Below are 25,325 nucleotides of genomic sequence, written 5' to 3'. Positions count from 1 at the left end.
TGCCAACTCTCCCACCATCCCATTGGGGTTAGCTTGGAGGTCACCCACTAGTGAGAATACCTGCCTGCTTGTCCTGGGATAAAGCAATGTTACTTACCGTAACAGTTGTTATCCAGGGACAGCAGGCAGCTATTCTCACGTCCCACCCACCTCCCCTGGGTTGGCTTCTCAGGCTAGCTACCTGAACTGAGGAGACACGCCCGGTACATCGGGCGGGAAGGCACTGGCGCATGCGCGGTGCGGGCATCTCGAAACTTCTAAGTTTCTTCAAGCAAGACATGCTTTCAAGATGTCCGTATCGGGGCTCTGTCGGATGACATCACCCACTAGTGAGAATAGCTGCCTGCTGTCCCTGGATAACAACTGTTACGGTAAGTAACATTGCTTTCCTGGCATTTGTTCTAAACCTTTCCCCTCTCAATTTCACTGAGTGCCCCCTTGTACTTGAGGTTCCCCATGGTTTGAAAAATCTGTGCCTGTCCACTTTTTCTATGCCCTTCATGATCTTGAAGGTTTCTATCATGTCTCCTCTAAGTCTCCGCTTCTCCAGGGAGAATAGCCCCAACTTTTTCAGTCTGTCAGTATATGAGAGATTTTCCATACCCTTTATCAGCTTAGTTGCTCTTCTCTGGACTCCCTCAAGTACTGCCATGTCCTTCTTGAGGTACGGTGACCAGTACTGGACACAGTATTCTAGATGCGGGCGCACCATTGCACGATACAGTGGCAGGATGACTTCCTTCATCCTGGTCGTGATACCCTTCTTAATGATACCCAACATTTTGTTTTCTTTTCTTGAGGCTGTGGCGCACTGTGCTAACGCCTTCAATGTTGTGTCTACCATCACTCCCAGGTCTCTTTCAAGGTTACTTACCCCTAGCAGTGATCCCCCCATTTTGTAAGTGAACATCGGGTTCTTTTTCCCTACATGCATGACCTTGCATTTCCCTATGTTGAAGCTCATTTGCCACTTTTTGGCACCCTCTTCCAGTGTCGTCAGATCCTTTTGGAGATCTTCGCAGTCTGCCGTGGTTTTAACCCTGCTGTATAGTTTGGTGTCATCCGCAAATTTAATGATCTCACATTTTGTTCCCGCCTCCAGGTCGTTAATGAATATATTGAACAGGAGCGGTCCCAGCACCAACCCCTGCGGAACTCCACTCGTGACCCACTTCCAGTCTGAGTAATGGCCATTTACTCCAACCCTCTGTTTCCTGCCTGCCAGCCAGTTTTTGATCCATCAGTGGACCTCCCCTTGCACCCCGTTCCATAGCTTCTTAAGCAGTCTTTTTGGAAGTCAAGGTAAATGATGTCTATGGATTCCCCTTTATCCACCTGGCTGTTTACCCCCTCAAAGAAGTACAATAAGTTTGTGAGGCACTTCCTACCCTTGCAGAAGCCATGCTGACTCGACTTTAGCTGTCCATTGTTTTCCATGTGTTCACAGATGCTGTCCTTAATCAGCGCTTCCATCATCTTTCCCGGGACCGAGGTCAAGCTCACCGGCCTGTAGTTTCCTGGGTCACCCCTTGAACCTATCTTGAAGATGGGCGTGACATTTGCTATTTTCCAGTCCTCCGGGATCTCTCCAGTTTTTAACGATAGGTTGCATATTTGTCGAAGTGGCTCTGCTATTTCGTTCCTTAGTTCCTTGAGTACCCTTGGGTGAATGCCATCCGGACCTGGTGATTTGTCGCTCTTTAGCCTGTCTATCTGCCTGAGGACATTCTCTTGGCTTACCTCTAGTTGGACCAGCTTATCATCCTGATATCCATTTACGATCTCTTCGGGTTCCAGAATGTTGGTTGTGTCTTCCCTCGTGAAGACTGACATGAAGAACTCATTTAACTTGTCAGCTATCTCTTTTTCCTCTTTTACCACTCCCTTTCTGTCTCCATTATCCAAGGATCCCACTTCCTCCCTTGCTGGTTGCTTCCCCTTAACGTACCTGAAGAATGATTTGAAGTTTGTTGCTTCCCCCGCCAGTCTCTCTTCATATTCTCTTTTTGCTTTCCTAACCACTCAGTGACACTCCCTTTGTTGTTCTTTGTGCTCCTTTTGGTTGTCCTTTGTTTGGTCCTTTTTCCATTTTTTGAACAATGCTTTCTTGTCACTTATCGCCTTTTTCACTGCATTTGTTATCCACACTGGGGTTTTTGTTCTATTTTTTTTGCACCCTTTCCTGAACTTGGGACGCACAGATTCTGTGCTTCGTGCACCGTGCCCTTGAGTAGGGTCCAGGCTTTTTCTACGGACTCCATCTTCCTTGTGTTGCCGTTGAGTTTCTTTCCCACCATTTTCCTCATGGCATCATAATTCCCTTTTTTTGAAGTTGAGTGCCGTCGTTGTGGTTCTTTTCATCTTTGATGATCCAATTTCTAGCCTGCACTGGATCGTGTTGTGATCGCTGTTTCCTAGTGGGGCTAGTACCGCCACCTCCTTTGCAGGTCCCCCTAGTCCGTTGAAGATTAGGTCAAGAGTGGCATCTCCCCGTGTTGGTTCCATGACCAGCTGTTCCATGAAACAGTCCCTCATGACCTCCATGAATTTGGTCTCCCTCGTGCAGTTTGAGTGTCCGATATTCCAGTCTATCTCAGGGTAGTTGAAGTCTCCCATCACCACCACACTTCCGCTTTTGCATACCTGCCTCAGTTCAGCCTCCAGGTCCTGGTCGATTTCTTCCGGTTGTCCAGGTGGGCGATAGTACAGACCCAATTTTATGTCTGCTCCAGTTACTCCCGGTAGCTTAACCCATAGTGATTCCAAGCCTTCCACCCTTACTGTTGTTTCCATCCTGGTTGAGGGTATGGAGTCTTTTATATATACATAGAAACATAGAAACATAGAAATAGACGGCAGATAAGGGCCCAAGGCCCATCTAGTCTGCCCACCCAAATGTCCCTCCCCTACCTTTGCCCTGTGAATAGATCCCATGTGCCGATCCCATTTGGCCTTAAAATCAGGCACGCTGCTGGCCTCAATCACCTGTAGTGGAAGACTATTCCAGCGATCAACCACTCTTTCAGTGAAAAAGAATTTCCTGGTGTCACCTCGTAGTTTCCCTCCCCTGATTTTCAACGGATGCCCTCTTGTTGTCGTGGGACCCTTGAAAAAGAAGATATCTTCCTCCGCCTCGATTCGGCCCGTAAGATACTTGAACGTTTCGATCATGTCTCCCCTCTCTCTGCGCTCCTCGAGTGAGTATAGCTGTAATTTGTCAAGCCGTTTTTCGTACGGAAGATCCTTGAGTCCCGAGACCATCCGGGTGGCCATTCTTTGCACCGACTCCAGTCTCAGCACATCCTTGCGATAATGCGGCCTCCAGAATTGCACACAGTATTCCAGGTGGGGCCTCACCATGGATCTATACAATGGCATAATGACTTCCGCCTTACGACTGACGAAACCCCTTCGTATGCAGCCCATGATTTGTCTTGCCTTGGACGAAGCCTGCTCCACTTGATTGGCAGACTTCATGTCCTCACTGACGATTACCCCCAAGTCTCGTTCTGATACCGTTTTTGCTAGGATCTCGCCATTAAGGGTATAAGACTTGCATGGATTCTGGTTGCCCAGGTGCATAACTTTGCATTTTTTGGCATTGAAGTTGAGTTGCCATGTCCTAGACCATCGCTCCAGTAGGAGTAGGTCGTGCATCATGTTGTCGGGCATTGAATCTTCGTCTGTTGTGCATTTGCCCACTACATTACTCAGTTTGGCGTCATCGGCGAATAATGTTATTTTACCTCGAAGCCCTTCTGCCAAGTCTCTTATAAAGATGTTGAATAGGATTGGGCCCAAGACTGAGCCCTGTGATACTCCACTAATCACCTCCATCATTTCGGAGGGGGTGCCGTTCACCACCACCCTTTGGAGCCTGCCTCCAAGCCAGCTCCCAACCCATTTCATCAATGTGTCACCTAATCCTATAGAACTCATCTTGCTCAGTAACCTGCGGTGTGGTACGCTATCGAATGCTTTGCTAAAGTCCAGGTATACGATGTCCAGGGACTCCCCAATATCCAGCTTCCCTGTCACCCAGTCAAAGAAGCTGATCAGGTTGGATTGGCAGGATCTCCCCTTAGTAAATCCATGTTGTCGGGGATCCCGTAGATTCTCCTCATCCAGGATCTTATCTAATTGGTGTTTGATTAGAGTTTCCATTAGTTTGCTCACTATTGATGTTAGACTCACTGGTCTGTAGTTTGCTGTCTCCATCTTTGAGCCTTTCTTGTGGAGTGGAATGACGTTAGCCGTCCTCCAGTCCAACGGGACGCTGCCTGTACTAAGGGAGAGGTTGAAGAGCGTGGACAGTGGCTCCGCCAAGACATCACTCAGCTCCCTAAGCACCCTGGGGTGCAGGTTGTCCGGCCCCATTGCCTTGCTAATCTATATAGCGCTATTCCTCCACACTTTTTGTGTGTCCTGTCTCTCCTGTAGAGTTTGTACCCTGGTATGGCCACATCCCATTTATTGTCATCAGTCCACCACGTTTCTGTGACTCCAATTATGTCTAGGTCCTTCTTGCTGGCTATTACTTCCAGCTCTCCCATTTTGGCCCTTAGACTCCTAGCATTAGCGTATAGGCAATGTAAGTCCCGGTTGTTTGCCCTCTCTGCTGGTTTTCCTCGTGGTTTGGCACTCATGCCGACCCCCTCATGGTGTGACCAGTCAGGTATACGCCAAGCACAGGTCCCAGTCTGCTCAGAAAAGAAAGAAGTGAAAAAGAAATACCGGGGAGGAATTGGGAAGGATCAGGTTAGGGATGAGCTAAATAATAGCACTGACCACCGGGGGAGCCCAAGAGGCCCTTGGAACACTGCCAGGGCTGACACAGCAGGGCGTTTCCCCAAACTATATAACCCTGTCTCTCCCAGTAGAAAAGCAAGCCGGCTAGGAAGGAAGCTAGGTCCTTGCCTTCCTAAGGATCCTGTCCAGCCAGACAGGGACAACGAGTGCCAGCCTATAGAAGTAGAGCAGTTTGAACAGCCTGGAGATCTATCTCAATCTGAAGAGCTCATGGATATCCCAGAGGCTTGGACTTGTGAAGAGAATGAACCTGAACCCATGCAGGTGAACTTAATGCTGAGCCACAAACAGTGAAGGTGTTTGCAAACTGTTTGTGTGCTGTGTTTTGCTGTTTGAATGAGGATTTTACTTGGATAGCTTAGAGAGAGGGTGGGAGAGGATTTGCTGCCACCTGGGAGGGAATTTGTAGCCTGTTTTTCAGGCCAGTAATTGTGCAAATCCTGTGACTCTCTCTTTTTGCCTGGCAGCCATAATTAGTGATTGCCAGAGGCTGTTTTTCCTTTATTTTTTTTGTGCTATGGACTAAGAATGAAGGATACCTGAATGTTGGACTATAATTTTTGTTTGAACTGAATGAAGCAACTGCTTTACAGCAGTCTAAAGAAGCTCTAGGGAGCCAAGGTCTCTGTATGAGGCAAGACCTGAAAAACAGTGGCAAAGTAAAGCTGGTAGCTAATCAAGTTTACTTTTGTTTCTTTGCCCCTTTTGGCAATCGTTTGGTTTTCTTTTTCTCTGATAAATGCTGTATATAATCTGGAGGAAAATATCAGAATGCTGAAAGACATTACTTACCTGTTCCAAAGACATTGAGTAAAGTGAACTGTTTATTTAACCTGTCTGAGTGTTGGAACTTTATTTTGGAGTTTTTTTTTTTTGTAAGGAAATCCAGTCCTACAGGATGACTCCATGTCGGGTCACACGCAAATGTGCATTTTTGGTGTAGCCGTTCACAGAGCCTTAGAATCCTATCCTGGATTGCTCTGACGGCCACAATGGGTTGCCAGTCCCCGAGCCTCAACTCGGTCATCCTCCTCGTGCGGTGTGTCTGTTTCGTCCTCAGCCTGTTTCCCCATTTTTGGTTGCCCCTCTGGCTCCCGTTGTTCTCTGTTGATCCTGCTTGCTAGTTTCATTTGTGCCCTGGGCCCCTGCATTGCGTCCTTAAGTCCTTTTTCCAAAAATTCCCACTCAGTCCCGAGCCCTCTTTTACAATGTCCTTGCTCAGTATCCTTATTTGATACTATTGTCCGATGTGTCGAGGTCAGATCGACTATCGGCTTTCCCCTTCTCCTCAGTTTAAAGCCAAGTCTATGACGCTCTGGACGTTGTGTACCAGCATCCTCGTCCCAGCCGTGCTCAGGTGCAGTCCGTCTCTCCTGTAGAGCCTGTTCTTCCCCAAGAAAGTTATCCAGTTTCGAACAAAGTGGAAACCCTCCTCTTCGCACCATCTCCTCAGCCAACCGTTTATTGCTTGTAGTTCACTCTGCCTCCTTGCGTCCGCTTTCAGTACTGGCAGGATCTCTGAGAAGGCTATCTTCCTTGTCCTCAGTTTCAGTTTCCTCCCCAGGATCCTGAACTGGTCAGTTAGTGTAGACCTGTTGTAGTTCCTCCTGCTGATGTCGTTGGTTCCAATGTGGATTACTACTGCTGTCTCCTCCGTCTCGGCTTCCTCCAGGATCCTCTCAATTCTGTCGATGACGTCCTTCGTTCTTGCCCCCGGGAGACATGTCACTAGTCGGTCCTCTCTCCCTCCGGCTATGTGACTGTCCACTTCTCTCAGGATTGAGTCTCCCACTACGATAGCAGATCTCCCCTTCCTCAACTGTCTCTCTGGTCTCAGGTCTGTGTCAGTGGCGCAGTCCGCTAGTTCTTCCTCCGGGCTCTGTTGGGTTTCCACCTCATCTGTCTGTCCAGATCCTCCGCAAGGTCCTACTCCCATGGCGTTTGGTGGATTCTGTCGTCCAACTGTTGGTTCTCTCCTGGTGTGCTGGTGGTCCTGTGCCTTCACCATCCTGCAGGCCTCCTCGATGAACTTCTCGAGCTCTCTAACTTGTTCCGTGATGTGGCTCTCCCTGGTGGTGTCTTCAGTTGCCCAGCACTGTTCCTCTATGGTGCAGAGTCCCTCCAGCTTCTGGAGTCTAACCTGCAGTCTCCCGACCTCCTTCTTCAGGCTATCCAGTTCCTGGCATCGACCGCATATGTACGCCTGCCTCCCGGAGGAGAGGTAGTCATACATATGACACTCGGTGCAGTATACTGGGAAGCTCCGCTGGGTTCCTGCTGCCTCCATTTCTCTTTTCTCGTTCCTAGAGTCCCTCGGTGTGTGGGAGTTGTGCCCGGCGTGCAGCTAGCTGAAAGAGTAGAGAGAGAAGAGAAGAAAAATACCTGTGGTTTATTTTTCAGAAGTTAGAATTTGCTGCTGAGCTGCCTGGGCTCCTAGCTCCTTCTCTAGGCTCCTTTGCAAAGGCGCTCTCGCTAAGGCGAGCGACTTTGCCGCTCGCCTTCGACGCATCAAATGACTGAGCGCCATTAGCCCCTCCCCTTTTAAGGGGGAGCTCCAGGTCTGCTGCCGGTGATGTCAGGGGTGGGCGGAGCTAACTCTCGCCTCAGCTCCTCACCCTCTGGCTCTCTCCTGCTCCTTCCCTTCTGCCTCCACGTGTCTCCTCTGTCCTGCCTTCTGCCTCTCTGTTCAGCCCTCTCCTCCTCTGCCTGCCCCGATCTCAGAACAAGCTGAAAGCAAGCTGATCTGCGATCCTTAGCCCCTCCCCTTTTAAGGGGGAGCTCCGGGTCTGCTGCCAGTGATGTCAGGGGGTGGGCGGAGCTAACTCTCGCCTCAGCCCCTCACCCTCTGGCTCTCTCCTGCTCCTTCCCTTCTGCCTTCACGTGTCTCCTCTGTTCTGCCTTCTGCTTCTCTCCTCAGCCCTCTCCTCCTCTGCCTGCCCCGATCTCAGAACAAGCTGAAAGGTCAATTTGACAAATTGAACAGTATCAAATTATATCCTAGAGTGCTGATATAATTGAAAAATTAACTTGCAGAGCTATTGTTAACAATTTGTAATTTATTTTTCAAATCCAGCATAGTATTGGAAAACTGGAGGGTGGCCAACATGACACTGATTTTCCAGAGGTGAACCAGGAAATTTATAGACCAGAAAGTCTGACGTCAGTGCTGGTCAAAATGATAGAGACTATTATAAAGAACAAAATGACAGAGCATATACATAAGCATGGATTAATGAGAGAAAGCCAATATGGATTTAGTTAAGGGAACTATTGTCTCACCAAGCTACTACATTTCGAGAAAATGAGGATTTCAAGGTGACTTTCAGCATATCTGGTGGTCTTGCCCAATTAACTTTTCTGACAGGAAGTAAAGAAGTTCCTGGTGTGGATAACTCGTAAATATTGTCCACTACTATTGGAATGTTACTTGTTGAATGCCCCAGTCCTTGGATATACCTAAGGAACAAATATTGGCTGCACATTTCTTTATAGTGGCCTGTATTGCAATAACAGCAGCCTGGCAGAAAAAGGCCCCAGAAATGACGTTAGTAACATAACATAAAATTTTATTTGTATACCACAATACACTGTGAAATTCAATGTGGTTAACAGGAATTAAGTAGAATACCATACATGAGAGGTCAGGATACAAGTACAAATAACCTAGGATAAGGTCAGAGTCAAATACAATTATGGTGTGGTAATACGAGAAGAACATCTTTCGAATACTGGTATAGATAGATGCAGGGACTCAAAAGAAGGTGGAGGGAGAGGTGAAAGGAGTGGGGTGGGAGGCAGAGACTCAAAAGAAGGTGGAGAGAGAGGTGAGAGGGGTGGGGTGGGAGGCAGATAGTAAGAGTTGTGCATAGAGCTTTTTCCATAGTCTTGAGGAGCATGTGCGATACAAACAAACAAAAAGGCAAGCGAGATGTCATAAAATAACCACAGGGTACTTTTATTAATATAGAAGTCCTAGTATGTTTACTTGATAAAACACAAGGTTAAAGTCCCGACTAGGATCCCAGTTTCGTCTATCTGGAATGCCTTCTTCAGGGGACTAATCAAGTAAACTGAAATTAAAAAACATAGATATAAATATCATGTATATATATTTTCAAAAACCATTAAAATCATAAAAAACAAAATTCAAAGCCATGATTAATAAACTGACGTTCGCATATGAATGTACATGAAGTATATGGGTAACAAATGAATATCTATGCGGTACAAATAAAACTTAGAGAAAACCATAATTCAAAACATTTTAAAAAATTACATCATAATCCATAAAAGGTGGAAATCAAATATAAACAGCAGCTTCCATTCAGGTGACTCTTCCTGCCCTGTGATATGATACATTTGGGATCTTCTAAGGTATGATCTCTTCAGGTATCATATCACAGCCAACTGAAAGAAAGCAGCTCTAGCTCAGTGGTTTAGTGCACTGCTTTCATTGTCCAAAGGTTATGGGTTTGAATCCCAAGTATGGTCAGCTCCCCTAGTACATATCCCTCTACCAAGCTTTCTATATCCAGGTGTACCTTGATGATCTCACAATGTAGCTGGAGACCTCCATTTGCTCTGAACTAGAAGCCATGGTAAGGTCTGTATCTATTTTTCTATTCTTAACCTTTTGGAAAGGAAGTAATGTATGCAATATATATATATATACAGTGGTACCTTGGGTTGCGAGCATAATTCATTCCAGAAGCACGCTCGTAAACTAAATCACTCGTATATCAAAGCGAGTTTCCCCATAGGAAGTAAGGGAAACTCGGATGATTCATTCTACATCCCCAAAACAGACTCCCCCCCATTCCCCCTAGGCCACTGGCATTGCTCACTTCCACACCATCCCAGCCCAGGAACCGGCTTCTCTCCCCCAACCCACCTCCAAACCCTTACCTCCAGCAACACCCAGCAAGGTACGAAGAGGCAGTACAGAGGAAGAGAGGGTGTGTACAAGCGTATCACATTGTGATTCTTCCCATCTTGTACAGACTAATGGCTGCACCCAAGCTCGGGCACACAGCGTTCTCTCCTCGACACCCAGGCAGCAGGACAAGCCATATGGAGGGGTGGCTGTCATTGTTTGTGCTGAACATCTTCGTCCTTTTGAATGTGAGCATGATGGACGCCATGTGGATTGCCAACCTGAACATTTTTAGGTAGGACTCGCCGCTGATGCTCTATGCTGGGATGCTGCGGGGCCTTGAGTATCTGCGCATGCTCAAGGCCTTCTGGCTCCCACCCTCTCTGAGATTCTCATGAGATTCTTGGATAGAATCTCATGAAAATTTCAGAGAGGGTGGGAGCCAGAAGGCCTTGAGCATGCACAGATTTTCAAGGCCCCAGAGCAGCCCAACATAAAAGATCAGTGGCAGGCTCTTTCTACACCAGCACGTGTATGTCCTGTGGGTTGGTATGTGCCGGTGTCCGATGGAGGTAAGGGTTTAGAGGTGGGCTGTAGGGGGAGAGAAGCCGGTTTTCAGGGTGGGGTGGGGTGACACGTTCGCATACCGAATCAATGCTCAGTTTATGAGTTAAAGTTTGCACAAGTGTTTTGCTCGTCATGCAAAACACTCACAAACCGCATTACTCACAAACCAAGGTTTGACTTTATATATTTGCATGAGCCTTGTTTGCTTACTGCAGTTTTTTCAAGATATCTGTCATACTGTCATAGCTGTGCTTTTTTAATGGATCTTTTCCTATAATTGCTGTTTGCCCACAAAAATAGAAGATTTTTTATGCAATATATCTGTATTCATGTGCCCCATTTATTTGGTGCATTATTGTGTTTTGAGAATAAAGCAAATTGTAACTGTAAATAAAAACCCTATTAACCTATCTAGCGAAACACATTGGAGATATCCAATGCCTGTCTAAGTCCCATCCACCTAACTCACGTCTATTGATTGCCCAAACCATGTTCAAAAGTAGAAAGTAGACCTGCTTTAGAATGCCTATAAGGACTAGTTTTGCAATTGCTATGCAGCTTGCTAGCTCACTCTGTGGCACACTGGTTAGACCTAGAGCCTTTTACTCTGACATTGCTGGTTCAAAGCCCACTCATTCCCTATGACAGAAGAGAAATTTAAAAAAAGGATTAAAAGATTTTTAAAAATCCGATTAAAAAATATAAACTATACTGGTGCCAGCTTTTCACTGCATACAATTTTATGAAAAACATAACATTGCCATTCTAATAACGTCATAATAAACACGACAACATTATAGACATTCTTGTGGACATCTACCTTCCACCTAAAATGTGATTTTCTAAAGGCCATCTACAAATGTGGACGTCTAACTCATGCTGAGCACGATTCTGTAAAGGATGTCTAACCTTAATTATGGTTTTCTCTGAGTTTTATTTGTAGCGCATAGATATTCATATGGAACTCATATATATCATGTACGTTCATATGTACCGTATTTTCACGCATATAACGCGCGCGTTATACGCGTTTTTACCTACCGCGCATACCCCTCGCGCGTTATATGCGTGAGCGCGGTATACCAAAGTTTTAAAACATAGTTCCCACCCCGCCCGACGCCCGATTCACCCCCCCCAGCAGGACCGCTCGCACCCCCACCCCGAACGACCGCTCGCACGCGCTCCCATCCGCACCCGCATCCACGATCGGAGCAAGAGGGAGCCCAAGCCCTCTTGCCCGGCCGACTCCCCGACGTCCGATACATCCCCCCCCCCCCCGGCAGGACCACTCGCACCCCCACCCCGAACGACCGCTCGCACGCGCTCCCACCCACACCCGCATCCACGATCGGAGCAAGAGGGAGCCCAAGCCCTCTTGCCCGGCCGACTCCCCGACGTCCGATACATCCCCCCCCCCCGGCAGGACCACTCGCACCCCCACCCCGAACGACCGCCGACTTTCCGACAATATCGGGCCAGAAGGGAGCCCAAACCCTCCTGGCCACGGCGACCCCCTAACCCCACCCCGCACTACATTACGGGCAGGAGGGATCCCAGGCCCTCCTGCCCTCGACGCAAACCCCCCTCCCCCCCAAGAACCTCCGACCGCCTCCCAGCCGACCCGCGATCCCCCTGGCGACCCCCACGACCCCCCCACCCCCCTTCCCCGTACCTTTGGTAGTTGGGCCAGAAGGGAGCCCAAACCCTCCTGGCCACGGCGACCCCCTAACCCCACCCCGCACTACATTACGGGCAGGAGGGATCCCAGGCCCTCCTGCCCTCGACGCAAACCCCCCTCCCCACCAAGAACCTCCGACCGCCCCCCAGCTGACCCGCGATCCCCCTGGCGACCCCCACAACCCCCCCACCCCCCTTCCCCGTACCTTTAGTAGTTGGCCGGACAGACGGGAGCCAAACCCGCCTGTCCGGCAGGCAGCCAACGAAGGAATGAGGCCGGATTGGCCCATCCATCCTAAAGCTCCGCCTACTGGTGGGGCCTAAGGCGCGTGGGCCAATCATAATAGGCCCTGGAGCCTTAGGTCCCACCTGGGGGCGCGGCCTGAGGCACATGGGCCCAACCCGACCATGTGCCTCAGGCCGCGCCCCCAGGTGGGACCTAAGGCTCCAGGGCCTATTCTGATTGGCCCACGCGCCTTAGGTCCCACCAGTAGGCGGAGCTTTAGGATGGATGGGCCAATCCGGCCTCATTCCTTCGTTGGCTGCCTGCCGGACAGGCGGGTTTGGCTCCCGTCTGTCCGGCCAACTACTAAAGGTACGGGGAAGGGGGGGGGGGGGGTCGTGGGGGTCGCCAGGGGGAGCGCGGGTCGGCTGGGGGGCGGTCGGAGGTTCTTGGGGGGGAGGGGGGTTTGCGTCGAGGGCAGGAGGGCCTGGGATCCCTCCTGCCCGTAATGTAGTGCGGGGTGGGGTTAGGGGGTCGCCGTGGCCAGGAGGGTTTGGGCTCCCTTCTGGCCCAACTACCAAAGGTACGGGGAAGGGGGGTGGGGGGGTCGTGGGGGTCGCCAGGGGGATCGCGGGTCGGCTGGGGGGCGGTCGGAGGTTCTTGGGGGGGAGGGGGGTTTGCGTCGAGGGCAGGAGGGCCTGGGATCCCTCCTGCCCGTAATGTAGTGCGGGGTGGGGTTAGGGGGTCGCCGTGGCCAGGAGGATTTGGGCTCCCTCCTGGCCCGATATTGTTGGGGAGTCGGCGGTCCTTCGGGGGGGGGGGGGAGGGATGTATCGGACGTCGGGGGGGGGCATCAGGCTTTCAGGATGGGGACAGACCTTCAAGGGGGGACAGTGCACGGAAGTCAGGGGGGGTGAACGGAGAGTCGGGACAGCGCACGGAAAGTCAGGGCGGGCGAAAGGAGCGTCGGGCAGCATGCGCGGTATACCCGTGAGCGCGGTATATCAAAGTTTTTGTGCAAATCATCGTGATTTCTGCGCGCTATATCCGTGTGCGCGTTTTATACGGGTGCGTGTTATTTGCGTGAAAATACGGTAAACGTCAGTTTATATGCTTAATTTTTATCCTTGCGTTTTACTTATAAGTTTCATTAGTCATGACTTTTAGTTTAGTTTATGATTTTTATGGTTTTGAAAATATATATACATGATTTTAATGTTTTTTGAATATATCCATATTTATATCTATGTTCTTTATTTCAATTTACTTAATTAGTTCCCTGAAGAAGGCATTCCAGATGGATGAAACTGGAATCCTAGTCAAGACTTTAACCTTGTGTTTTATCAAGTAAACCTACTAGGACTTCTGTATTAATAAATATACCCTGTGGCTGTTTTATGACATCTCGCTTGCATTTTTTTGTTTTGTTTGTTTGCTACACATTGAGGCATGCCTTCTTCCCTTTTCTTGTTTGTTAGACATGCAAAAAGGGCACAGAGTTTAATACTCTAATAGGAATTTGTTGAACAAATATATTTTCAATCCTCATCTGAAATGCATGAAGAAGACCCTATAATGGGGAGTAATTCCAGACCAAGATGAGCTGCTTTATATGATAGTTTTGTCATGTAAGCTTTTTTAGGTTTTCCTTGCAGAAAGGGGTAGGCAAAAACAGAGTTGGAGTGCAAAAAGCGAGTCGGGGGGGGGGGGGTCGGGTAAACTCAAATACTTCTCTCATGTAGTTTGGTAGTAGGTCATAAAGAGCCTTTTACAAGAAGCAACCCAGTATGAATAGTGATGGGCCTCAATCGGGAGCCAGTATTGCTTATAGTAAGGCGTGACATCGTCAGTTTTCCTTAGGCCAAAGATAAGCTTTGGGCTGAATCGTACAGAGTCTGTTGAAGTGTTTCTTGGGGCATGAGATGTAAATGAGGTTGCAGTAGTCTAACATGTTGAGGATCAGGGCTTCAATTCAACTTCAAAACTTCCAGTGTCTTAAACTCTTATGGGTCCTTTTATCAAGTCGCGGTAGCGGGTTTAGCGCGGACATTTCATCACGCGCTAACCCCCACGGCAAGCAAAAAAACTAACACCTGGTCAATGGAGGCGTTAGCGACTAGCGTGGCAGGTAGTTTAATGCGCAGTATTCCGCGCGTTAAACCCCTACCGCGCCTTGATAAAATGACCCCTTAATTATAGTAAACTAAATAATATTTAGCTTTAATGTAGCATCCAGTATTAAGGAAGCGCCTCTACCAACATGCTCATGTTTCAAGTCACTTTCCTCATTGTTGAGGTTCCCCATGTTTAAATCTAGAAAATACAAATACGTAGTCTTAGTTTATGAGGATATCTACTACTATACAATTACCTAATATTACCAGTTGTCCTAACCAAGATGTTATACTGACAGTCTTACTTGAAAAAATTTCCGTATAATCAACTTACTAACATTTGTTCAAGACTCCGCTCCTCTCCACAATACGTTGTATTTAGATGGCATCTGTCGTCAGTTCCGGTTTTATCTACACTGTATCTATTTATCTATTTATTTATTTAAACAGAATACCATCATTATCTGTTTTAAAACCATTCTATCATTTTTTATCTACGACTTTTAACTTATTCTAAACCTCAAGATCGTTCATATGTATTCGATCTCTGGAGAACAGTTCTAATAGGCAGCGTAATTAGCATGACAGAACTATAAGTCTAGTGAGAGGGAAAAATACACTACTCTAACCAACCTACATTATAAATTAATATATAAATAAATAGGTTTAATAATATAATTAATATCTAAAACTAATCCAATTTCTCAATGGTAATTTTATACAATTAATTTATAAATTCATTTTAAAACCTATTTTTAGCCTATTGATATTTTAGAAAAACTTATCCTTATTCACTTTCCTTCTATTTAATAATACGATAGTTAGATAGAATTAATTCATTTTTACAATTTCACCAATATAGAAAGGCATGTTAAAACTAATCCTATTTGAAAACTTGTTACTAAAAACTAATTAGATTATTGAACTAAGGACATCCAATCGATTTCTTCATTCAATCTGTTGGGCGACAAAGTATTTAAATACTAAATCCATTTTTGTTCCTCGATGTTAAGATCAGGGCTTGGCATCGGATTTGGAAGGGAAGTGTGTTAAAGGAGGAATGAATTGATCAGTTTCTAGAGTGCTGCAAATCCTTTGCGAATCACAGCAATTTGGATTTCCATGGTCATGTTTTGGTCTAGAGTCACTCCTAGGATTTTGATAGTGGACTGTAGCAGTAGGGTTATACCCATGATCATAATGTTTTCCTCATTGAGGTTCTAGCGGCTTGCAAGGAAGAACTTGGTTTTTTCAGTGTTTAGTTTCAGTTTGTATTTTGTCATCCAATCTTCCATTGTTTTGATAATCCTTTTGATTTGCTTTGATTCCTTTGAAGGTAAAGTGGGTATTGGGAGGAGGACCGTAATGTCATTGGTGTAACCTCTTAACTCCCAATGAGGCTAGGTGGTTCCCCAGCGAACATATGTATATGTTGAACAGGATCGGGGTCAGTGAGGAACTTTGTGGATCTCCACAGGGAATGGTCCAGACAGGGAAGAGTTTGTTGTCACAGAAGACTTGGTATGAGCGACTTGTTAGGAAGTCTCTGAACCAATTTAGGACAATTCCTGTGATGCCAATAATATCTAGGAATGAAAGTATGTGGTGGTCTACTAAGTCAAAGGTACTGCTTAGGTCGAATTGTAATATAAGAGCACTCTGTTGGTAGATTTTGTTCATTAGTGCTGAATAGTGGCCAAAAGCCTGACTGGGAGTCATGAAGTATATCATGCTCTTCTAGGTAGTTGAGCAGTTGGTGATACACCAATCCTTCCAGTAGTTTCACAAAGAAAGGAATGGAGGTGATGGGTCGGTAGTTAGCACCAGAAGAAATTGGTTCCTTGTTGCTCTTGGTAATGGGTATTATCATGATATGTCCTTTGTTCTCTAGGAATGTGCCATTGTTAAGCTTTGTCAGAGTCCAGTTGAAGACTTAAGCCCCAAAAAGTTGGGGATGTGAGTCGAAAGATCTCAGGTAGGCATCTAATGGGCATCATCCATGCACATATTTGGCTTAGAGCTTCTGGAACAGGTTTAAGTCTGGGGGGGGGCAAATGTTTCCCATATTAAGTCTGATGTGTGGTTCTGTGTCAGAGGTCTGTAGACAACTACAGCAAATTGATAAAGAAGTGGTTGCAGATATCTAAAAGTTGGGAAAAATAGGAGAGGTGATGATGCTGGGTGATTTCAACCTGCTGAATGTGGACTGGACAGTTCCATCTGCGAAATAGGAAAGAAGTAGCGAGATCTTGAATGCCTTTCAAGATCTGCTCAGAGAAATGGTGACAAATGAGGAAAAAAGTGATACTGGATCTGATGCTCACAAATGGAGAAAGTGTCTCTAATATTTGAGTGGATACCCACCTGGGTGGTAGCAATCATCAAAATAGTTTGGTTTGATATAACAGTTTAAAGTGGAAGGCAGCAACACATAACTCAAAGTCCTGGATTTCAAACATGCAAACTTTAGTAAAATGGGAGAGTACCTGAAGAAACAGCTGATAGGATGGGAGGACATAAGAGAAGTAGAAAAACAGTGGTTCAAGCTGAAAGGAACAATAAAAATGGCTACCAACCTTTTATCTGAGGAAAATAAATAAAAAAAAGAAAAAAAAAGAAACTGATATGATTCTCCAAATAAGTGGTGGAGAAAATAAAGACAAAAGAGTTAGTGTCATGAAATGCAAAAAAAAACAAAAAAAAAAACTCAAGAAGAGGAGTACAGAAAGCAATACTGGTTGAAACTGAAAGAAGCCATAAGAGAGATGTTTGAAGAAAGCAGAAGCAGAAGAGCAAATAGCTAGAAATGTAAAAAAGGAAGACAACATTTAAGGTATATTAGTGAAAGAAGGAATGCAAAAAATGGAATTGTGAGACTAAAAGAAGCTATGAACTGCTACATGGAGAGTGATGAAGAAAAAGCAAACTTGCTAAACAAATACCTTTTTTCTGTGTTCACGGAAGAAAATCCTAGAGAAGGACCACTCTTGGTTGGCAAAGTTATACATGAGAATGAAGTGGATATTGCACAATTCACAGAAAGTGCTTATGAATAACTTGAAAAATTGAAGGTGGACAAAGCCATGGGACCAGATGAGATCCATCCCAGGATATTGAAAGAGCTCAACAGAGGTTCTGGTGGATCCTTTTAAAGATTTGTTCAATAAATCCTTGGAGATGGGAGAGGTTCTGTGGGATTGGAGAAGAGTGGATGTGGTCACAGAGATGAAGCAGGAAATTACAGGCTGGTAAGCCTCATTTCAGTTACTGGAAAAATAATGGAAGGGGTGCTGAAGGAAAGGATAGTGAATTTCCTAGGATCCAAGGCAACATGGTTTTGCTAAAGGTAAATTGTGCAAAATGAATTTGATTGAATTCTTTGACTGAGTGACCAAAGAATTGGGTCAAGGACATGCGCTGGATGTAATTTACTTAGCAAAGCTTTTTTTAAAAAATATATATATATTTATTTATATTTTTTATAAATTGTTAAACAACAATTTAGTAGAAATTAACAACTGAAATAAGAAACAAAAAGGTAAATTATAAAATAATTCCACATTTATGACTAATTCAAAGTCCACAAAGTAGAGAGAGAGAGAGTCCATCACCTCCAAGGGAAGTTGGTTCTCAGGAATAACTCATAACTAAATCACATTACAGAGTGTAGTTGGATTATTAACTAACTGCCTGGCTGAGGGACTCCATGGAAGGATCTGGCGCTCTTCGATTTGCCTTACCCTCAAGAAAGAAATTCAATTGATCACTCATAAAATATATATCTGACATTCTGATAGGTAACACATCATTTACAGGGAAAACGTAACTGAAAAGTTGCTCCCAAACTCAAAGTTAATTGATGATAAGCTAGAAATTTATTCTGTCTGGCTTGCGTCCATTTTGACACATCAGGAAATATTGAAACTTTGAAACTATGAAATTCCGCATTATCAGTCTTATAGAATAGATGGAGAACTGCTTCCTTATCCTGTAGAAAAACAAAGGTTACCAGGTTACCTTAGCAAAGCTTTTGACATAGTTCTTCAAAGCAGGCTCTTGAATAAACTTGACAAGCTGAAGTTAGGATCCAAAGTGGTGAACTTTATTAGAAATGATTGTCAGACAGACGCTAAATGATGGTAGTTAATGGAATTCACTCGAAGGAAGGAAAGGTAAGTAGTGGATTGCCTCAAGGATTGGTGTTGGGCTGATTCTGTTCAATATGTTTGTGACATTGCTGAAAGGTTAGAAAATAAAAGGTTTGCCTTTTTACAGGTACCAAAATTTGTAGCAGAGGGAGGGAGTGGAAAACATGAAAAAAGATCTGCAAAAATTAGAAAAATGGCAACTAAAGTTAGAAGTTTGGCAACTAAAATCCAATGCAAAGAACTGAGGAGTGATGCATTTGGCGAGTAGAAATCCAAGGGAGAGATATATGCTTGGAGGTGAGAGGCTGATATGCACGGAAAGAGAGAGGGACCATAGGGTGATAGTGTCTGAGGATCTGAAGGCAACAAAACAGTATAACAAGATGGTGGCTGTAGCCAGGAAGATGCTGGGCTGTACAGAGAGAGCTGTAACCATCAGAAGAAATAAGGTATTGATGCCCCTGTACAAGTCATTGCTGAGGCCCCATTTGGAGTATTGTGTTCAGTTTTGGAGGCCACAAGGATATAAGGATATAAGAAAACTTTAAGAGGTCCAGAGGAAGCAGTGGCGTACCAAGGGGGGGCGGGGGTGAGGTCCGCCCCGGGTGCCAGCCCTGAGGGGGTGCTCCCGACCTTGCCGTTCAATCCCCCCCCCCGAAGGACCACTCGCCCCACTGACCTTCATGCACCACCTATGAAGCAGCCCGCAGCAGGATCGCGATGTCAACGATCCCTGAGCTGCTTGGGCGCTGTTTCCTGCGCCGCGGTCCCGCCCCTCATCTGACGTCAGAGGAGGAGCGGGACCGCGGCGCAGGGATCGCTGACGTCGCGTTCCTGCTGCGGCTGCTTCATAGGTGGTGCGGGGAGGCCAGGGGGGCAAGCGGTCCTTCGGGGTGGGTCGGGGCATTAGGCCTTCAGGGTGGGGCAGGCGGGCAGGCAGGCAGGCAGGCTTTCACAGGGGGGAGGGGGGTGACAGGCAGGCAGGCAGGCCTTCAAGGGGGGGACAGGCTTTCGGGGGGGTGCAGGCCTTCGGGGAGAGAGAGGAAAAGTCCTTTTTGTTTCTTTATTTTATTAATACCACAGCGCCAGTGTGGTTAGGAGAAGCCAAAGGGGGTGAAAAAGCTATAAAACCCACCAGGAGTTTTGAAAAAAATCACCCAACTGGGCAGGAAAATCGAATTGAAAAACCAATTCAATAGGCTGAATCGAATCGAAATTTTTTTTCCTGAATCTGGCAGCATTAGTTTGCGCTACTGTCTTAGACTTTAGGACCTGGAATTGGGGAGAGATGGTATCCTCAGTACTTTATAATGCAAGTGAAACGAGGATTTGGTCAGACTTTTGAAGGGTCTGCAGAAAAAAAATATTGTATAGGCCGGGGACATGAGACAGCAGGAAATGGGAACTTTTCTTCCTTCTATTTTTGTGAATGGAAAGGCTGAGGATGTCAGAGAGTTCAGTTAAAATATGTGCTTTATAAGAAAATATAATAATGTGTTTTATAACGTTTATAGCATAGCTGGCCTACCAGTGAGGTGTTCCTAGTGGTGGTGGTGGCAGCGTGTCAATGTGTTGAGAGGAAGAGGTGGTCTGGGAAATTCTGCTGAGCAAACTCCGGGCCCATTTCCACCCCCCAGTTAGTCCACTCCACTCAACTGGTTCACACACTGAGTAGGTCTTTGGGTGTTGTTTTGGGATCTCTTCCAGTGGTTTATCAGTATCTCCTTCTGGTCCAAGGAAGGAAACTTTGTTATCCTTAGCATTGACCTACAGAATATGTTTGTAACAGCGCTGCTTGTGTGGCATTAGGCTATGTAGTGATCGAAAGAAAAAAACAGACCTTTGCACATTTTTGCACTATATGGTGGGTGTATGAGGAGATTCACATTTCCTGCACAGCTAAGTCCATGTGAAGTTACCTTGTGCTGTATTTGACATCTAGCAAGGTCTCTGTTTGAAAGGAAAGATTTAAACTTAAAAATGAAGTGGCCAGAAGTTATGGTAAAAGCAGATAGTGTAGCTGGTTTTAAGAAAGATTTGGACAAATTCCTGGAGGAAAAGTCCATAATCTGTTATTAAGACATGGGGGAAGTGTCTGCTTGCCCTGGATCGGTAGCATGGAATGTTGCTACTCTTTGGGTTTTGACCAGGTATTAGTGTCCTGGATTGGCTACCATGAGAATGGGCTACTGGGCATGATGGACCATTGGTCTGACCCAGTTAGGGCTATTCATATGTTAATGTTCTCATCTGTAGGGGCCTTTGTTTTCACTTCTTATTTTAATGTATTTTTTTTCTGGAACTTATCAGTGTTTTTATAATGGGAACAAAAATGGAAGAGAATTAATGTGTGTGGGATGAGGGGGTAACTGATTTCTTCAGCTAAATAATTCAATCCACCTCAAACAGACATAGGAGAACTCACGCACCATTCACACACCCTCCAACCAAAAATGTCAAAAGAAAAAAACTGTTCGAAAACCTCCTAGCCATTCGAGCTGCAACACTCGACCCCCAACTCTACAACCTATTGACCTCGACCACAGACTACAAAACCTTCAAAAAGAAATAAAAACCCTTCTATTCAAAAAGCACATAAAACCGAACTAACACAATCAGAACTGTCCCAAGCATCACCTGCAACTACTCCATATGTACTTCTGATGTCATGACAATTCAGACATAATTTATGTTATGTTATGTTTGGAATATAAGAAAATTTTCACTGCCTATTTCTATTCTGACCATTTATTCCGTTTCATGGTCATTACAAAAAATATTTTTTTACATGGGGGGGGGGGTGTCAAAAAATGATGGGCCCCAGGTGCCACATACCCTAGGTACGCCACTGAGAGGAAGGCAACAAAAAAATGGTAGGGGGTTTGCACCAAAAAATGTATGAGAAGAGACTGGAAGATTACAATACATATATGTAAAGATTAGCAACTGCCCAAAATGAAAGGTTTTGGAGGGGTAATATTGAAGCAAACATGCCTCAATGATATAATGGGCGGCCTTAGCATCCGCAGGTCCTAGATTCAATACCCTCATAGAAGATTCCGTGGGAAGCGAAATCAAATGACAAGCATAAAGAATATAATATGCAGAAATAGGCTTTAATATTACAGAAAGGCAATGTTATACTGAGTTACAGAAAGAGATAGGAATAAGCCTTTACAAATACAGAGTAGATTCAGAGAGAGAGAGAGGTGTGTGTGTGTGTGAGAGAGAGGGACAGTTTACCTGCATTACAGAGTCCAGAGGAAAGAGAGAGAGAGGGGAGGGGGGGTGATGGTCCAGGCTTCAGGTTCCAAAGAGAACCTGAAGAGGAGGAGGCTTTTATAGGTTGGAATCTTATTCTAAAAATAGAAGCTATTGTATGTCCCAGTATCTTTCTGTTTATAATTTGTAAAACTGTTTGAAACAATGGTTAGTTTAATTAATAAGGAAGGTGTGACACTTGCAGGAATAGTAGATAGGATTAGTCTCTGGCTTCTTTGTCTCATTTAAGTAGCCTATCTTCTTGATAAACAATCCAGTCTGGCTGGATGCTTAATGTATGTGAATTCTGTGCAGGAGCATTTAGGGTCAATCTGCATCAACATTTACAGAGTCAGATTGATATAATGTTCCATAGGCCTCTGCTGACTTTGGTTAGGCTAACAGAAAATGCTGACGGTTAAGGCTGGGATGACAATATACTCTAGAGGAGAGAAGGGACAGGGGAAATATGATAAAGATGTTTAAATATTTGAAAGGTAATATAGAACCAAATCTTTTCCAGAGAAGGGAAAATGGTAAAACCAGAGGGCATGTATTGAAGTTGTAGGGTAGTAGACAAGATTAATGTTAGGAAATATTTTTCACAGAGAGAATGGTTGATGCCTGGAAATTCAAAAAAATGTGGGATGAACGTAGAGGATCTCTAATTAGAAAATGAATGATATAAACTGAACATCTAAGGCTGGTACTGGCAGACTTGCATGGTCTGTGTCCCATATATGGCAATTCAGTTTAGGATGAGCTAAGGAGGGCTTTGATGGGGAACTCCAGTAATTTGGAGCATGAGGAAAGTGCTGGGCAGAGTTTTACGGACTGTTTCCTGCAAGTGACAAGATGGTTGGATCGGCTGGAGTGAGCTTCCTTAGGTTACCGGGTGGACAGTCTATGGCCCAGAAATATCAAAGAAAAGACAATTTAATTTAATCATGAATTTATAATGCTTTTAACTAGATGGATCTGCTATCATTTACTATGTTATGTAAATGTACTGTAAACTGAATTTCAGTGGTTTGTTTTGTTTTCCAGGGAACATATGTAGCCAATTACATAATGGATGACTTGAAGAGGGATCCCTTATATTGCCTGGATAATAACCACACACATCTGATTCTGGTGGACAATGGCTCTCATGGACATCCCACTACAGAAGCTGAGCTTCGGGCTCAGCTGGAAAAGTACATTTCTGAGCTTATTGTGCCAGGTTTGTTACGAATCTCATATCACTTGCTACTCCTATTCTAGCTGGGAAGTTTAGCAGAAAAACTCAATTTATGAATATTTATGAAAACCTCTTAATTTATGAATATTTATCGATGTATTTTTAAAAAAATCATTTCTTTACTTACTTTATTATTGATGACTTTTCTAATATAATACAGAATTTAATTACCTAATCTTGATTTTCAGATTCTTAATATAATAAAAATATTGCTAATCAACTTTTATGTGTCTGTCAGAATACTAATTTATCTCAAGGAAACACACACACATGCTTACATCCCTTCTCTCTATCATGTCCTACCATTGCCTTAGTCTCCCGCCATCTATCCACACACAATTTTACTTTCTCTCCATATTTTGGACCAGGTCTAAGGTTTCCATTCATCTGGATTTCCTGGAGATGATCTCCTTTCTAGGGCATTGTTGGGCATCCAAAAAGTTTTTTGTTTTTGACTGTTGGGGCTAGATTCTCAAAAATCCGGATTAAAAACTAATGGGTTGCTGTTGCAGCTGTTATTGTAGCGATTTTTAAAAAGTGAGTCATTCTCCAAACTGCTCATGCAAATGAGGCTGTCGGAGAGTAGTAAAGATTCGTTAAATCTTCATGTGGCCATCACTGGTAATAGTGATGGGCACATGTGCAGAATAAATGCAACCCCCCCCAAAATAAAACCGCAAATTGAGCTGCCAAAGTCATGCAAACCCTCCCTAGCAGTGGGAGAGATGCCCACTCACTCCTGTCACTGCTATCAAGCAACCCCTACCTGACACGCCCAGGCAGTGGGTGAGATTCCCAGTCCCTCCTGCCGCCAAGCAACACACACCCCTAGTGCCATCTGATGACCCTCCTCCCCCTTACCTTACTTATGATGACTGGCCAGAAGGATGCCTATTCCCTCTGGCCAGCAGGACTGCCTCTTCAAAATGGTGGGCCTTCCCCTCCCTGGTGCATCCTGGGATGCACTAGGGAGGGGCCTAAGGCTCTAATTGGCCCAGGGTTGTTTAAAGCCCTTCCTATGGAAGGGGCCTTAGGAATCTGGGCTAATCAGAGCCTTAGGCTCTGTTTAGTGTGTTAGAGCTAAAAAAGTTTGAGAGACACTGTTCTAAAGCAACAAAACACTTTTTTTTTCTATCTTTTGTCATCTTTGGTTTCTGCTTTCCTCATCTTTTCACTCTTATTTTCATCCAGCATCTCCCTTCCATTCCACTGTCTGCCCTTTCTCTCCCTTCCATCCTGTGTCTGCCCTCTTCCCCCTTCCATATGGCATCATCTTTTTTCTATGCCCCTTCCATAAAACTGTCTACCCTCTTCCTTCTATCCAGCCTATGCCTCTTCTCTCCTTTATATATGATTCATTTCAACTTTACCCCGTCTCCATTTTTTTCTCTCCCCTCTCTCTGTATCCACCTCTCTTCCTATGCTCTGGCATCTGTATCTAATTTCCTTCTTTCTCCTCTCCCTAGTATTTGTCCCCTTCCCTTCATTTTCCCCCTAGCATCTCTATTTCCTTCCCTTGTCTCCTACTGGTATCTCTCTCTCTTCCCCCTTCTATACGTTAGCACCTCTCCCCTTCCATGCTTTGGTTGGCTGGCAGACTGGCATCCCTTCCTCTATCCCTTGGCTGGCTGAAAGGTTGCTTGGCCCTTCTTCCCTGCTCTGGCATCTCTCCCTCCATTGGCTGCTAGAAGTTCAAATCCCAGTAATGCTTCTTGAGCAAGAATGGTCAGCTCCCTATTTTAATTGTGGCATTCTACCTTCCAGGTGCACCTTGATGATCTCACAATGAGGTCACCATTGTGCAGCTGGAAATGTCCATTTGCAATGAACTACAAGCCATGCTGAGGAGGTCTGTATCTGTTTTTTCTGTTTTTAACATTTTGCTAATGAAGTTATCTATGCAATATATACAGTATATATATTTTTCATGTGCTTTGCTTGCTTAATGCACCTGTTTGAAGAATGAGCTCATTGCAGCAATCTGGGGTAGTTTTTTTAGCAAGAAATATAAGCTATCTTTTCATGTGCTTTGCTTCAGTTAATGGATCTTTTCCTATAATTAGCAAATAACATTGTATTGTGAGCTTAATATAGCAAAAATAAAAACCCAGAAACCTATTTAGCAGATTGCATTGAAGATGTCTAAAGCCCGCCTATGTCCCATCCACAGAACTCACGTCTATCTGTAGCCCAAATCACGCTGAAAAGTAGACATGCTTTCATTCGCCTACAATGTAGGCATTTGATGGACGCACTTCGATGCTCAAAGATATGTAAATTAGTCAACAGATGTCCACACCGAAGCCTCTCCCATGCCATGCCCATTAAACTGGAACGTACGCAGGTGAGGCTGGACTCATTTAGAGCACTGGTCTTTGACCTGGGGGCTGCCGTTTGAGTGGACTGCTGGGCA

At 45.2% G+C, this 25,325-nt stretch overlaps 1 protein-coding gene across 1 annotated transcript in view; it reads left to right on the top strand.

Annotated features, from left to right (window-relative positions):
• TRPM8 (transient receptor potential cation channel subfamily M member 8) overlaps positions 1 to 25,325 on the top strand; it is a 2,182,726-nt gene that overhangs the window by 620,600 nt on the left and 1,536,801 nt on the right. Inside the window, 1 exon segment of the mRNA XM_033944097.1 lies at positions 22,720 to 22,894. Coding sequence (XP_033799988.1) covers positions 22,720 to 22,894 — 175 coding nt within the window.

This window comes from Geotrypetes seraphini, chromosome 5, assembly GCF_902459505.1.
Source record: "Geotrypetes seraphini chromosome 5, aGeoSer1.1, whole genome shotgun sequence".
NCBI lineage: Eukaryota > Metazoa > Chordata > Amphibia > Gymnophiona > Dermophiidae > Geotrypetes > Geotrypetes seraphini.
Note: the sequence above shows the minus strand (reverse complement) of the source record. Positions and strands in the feature narration are given on the sequence as shown.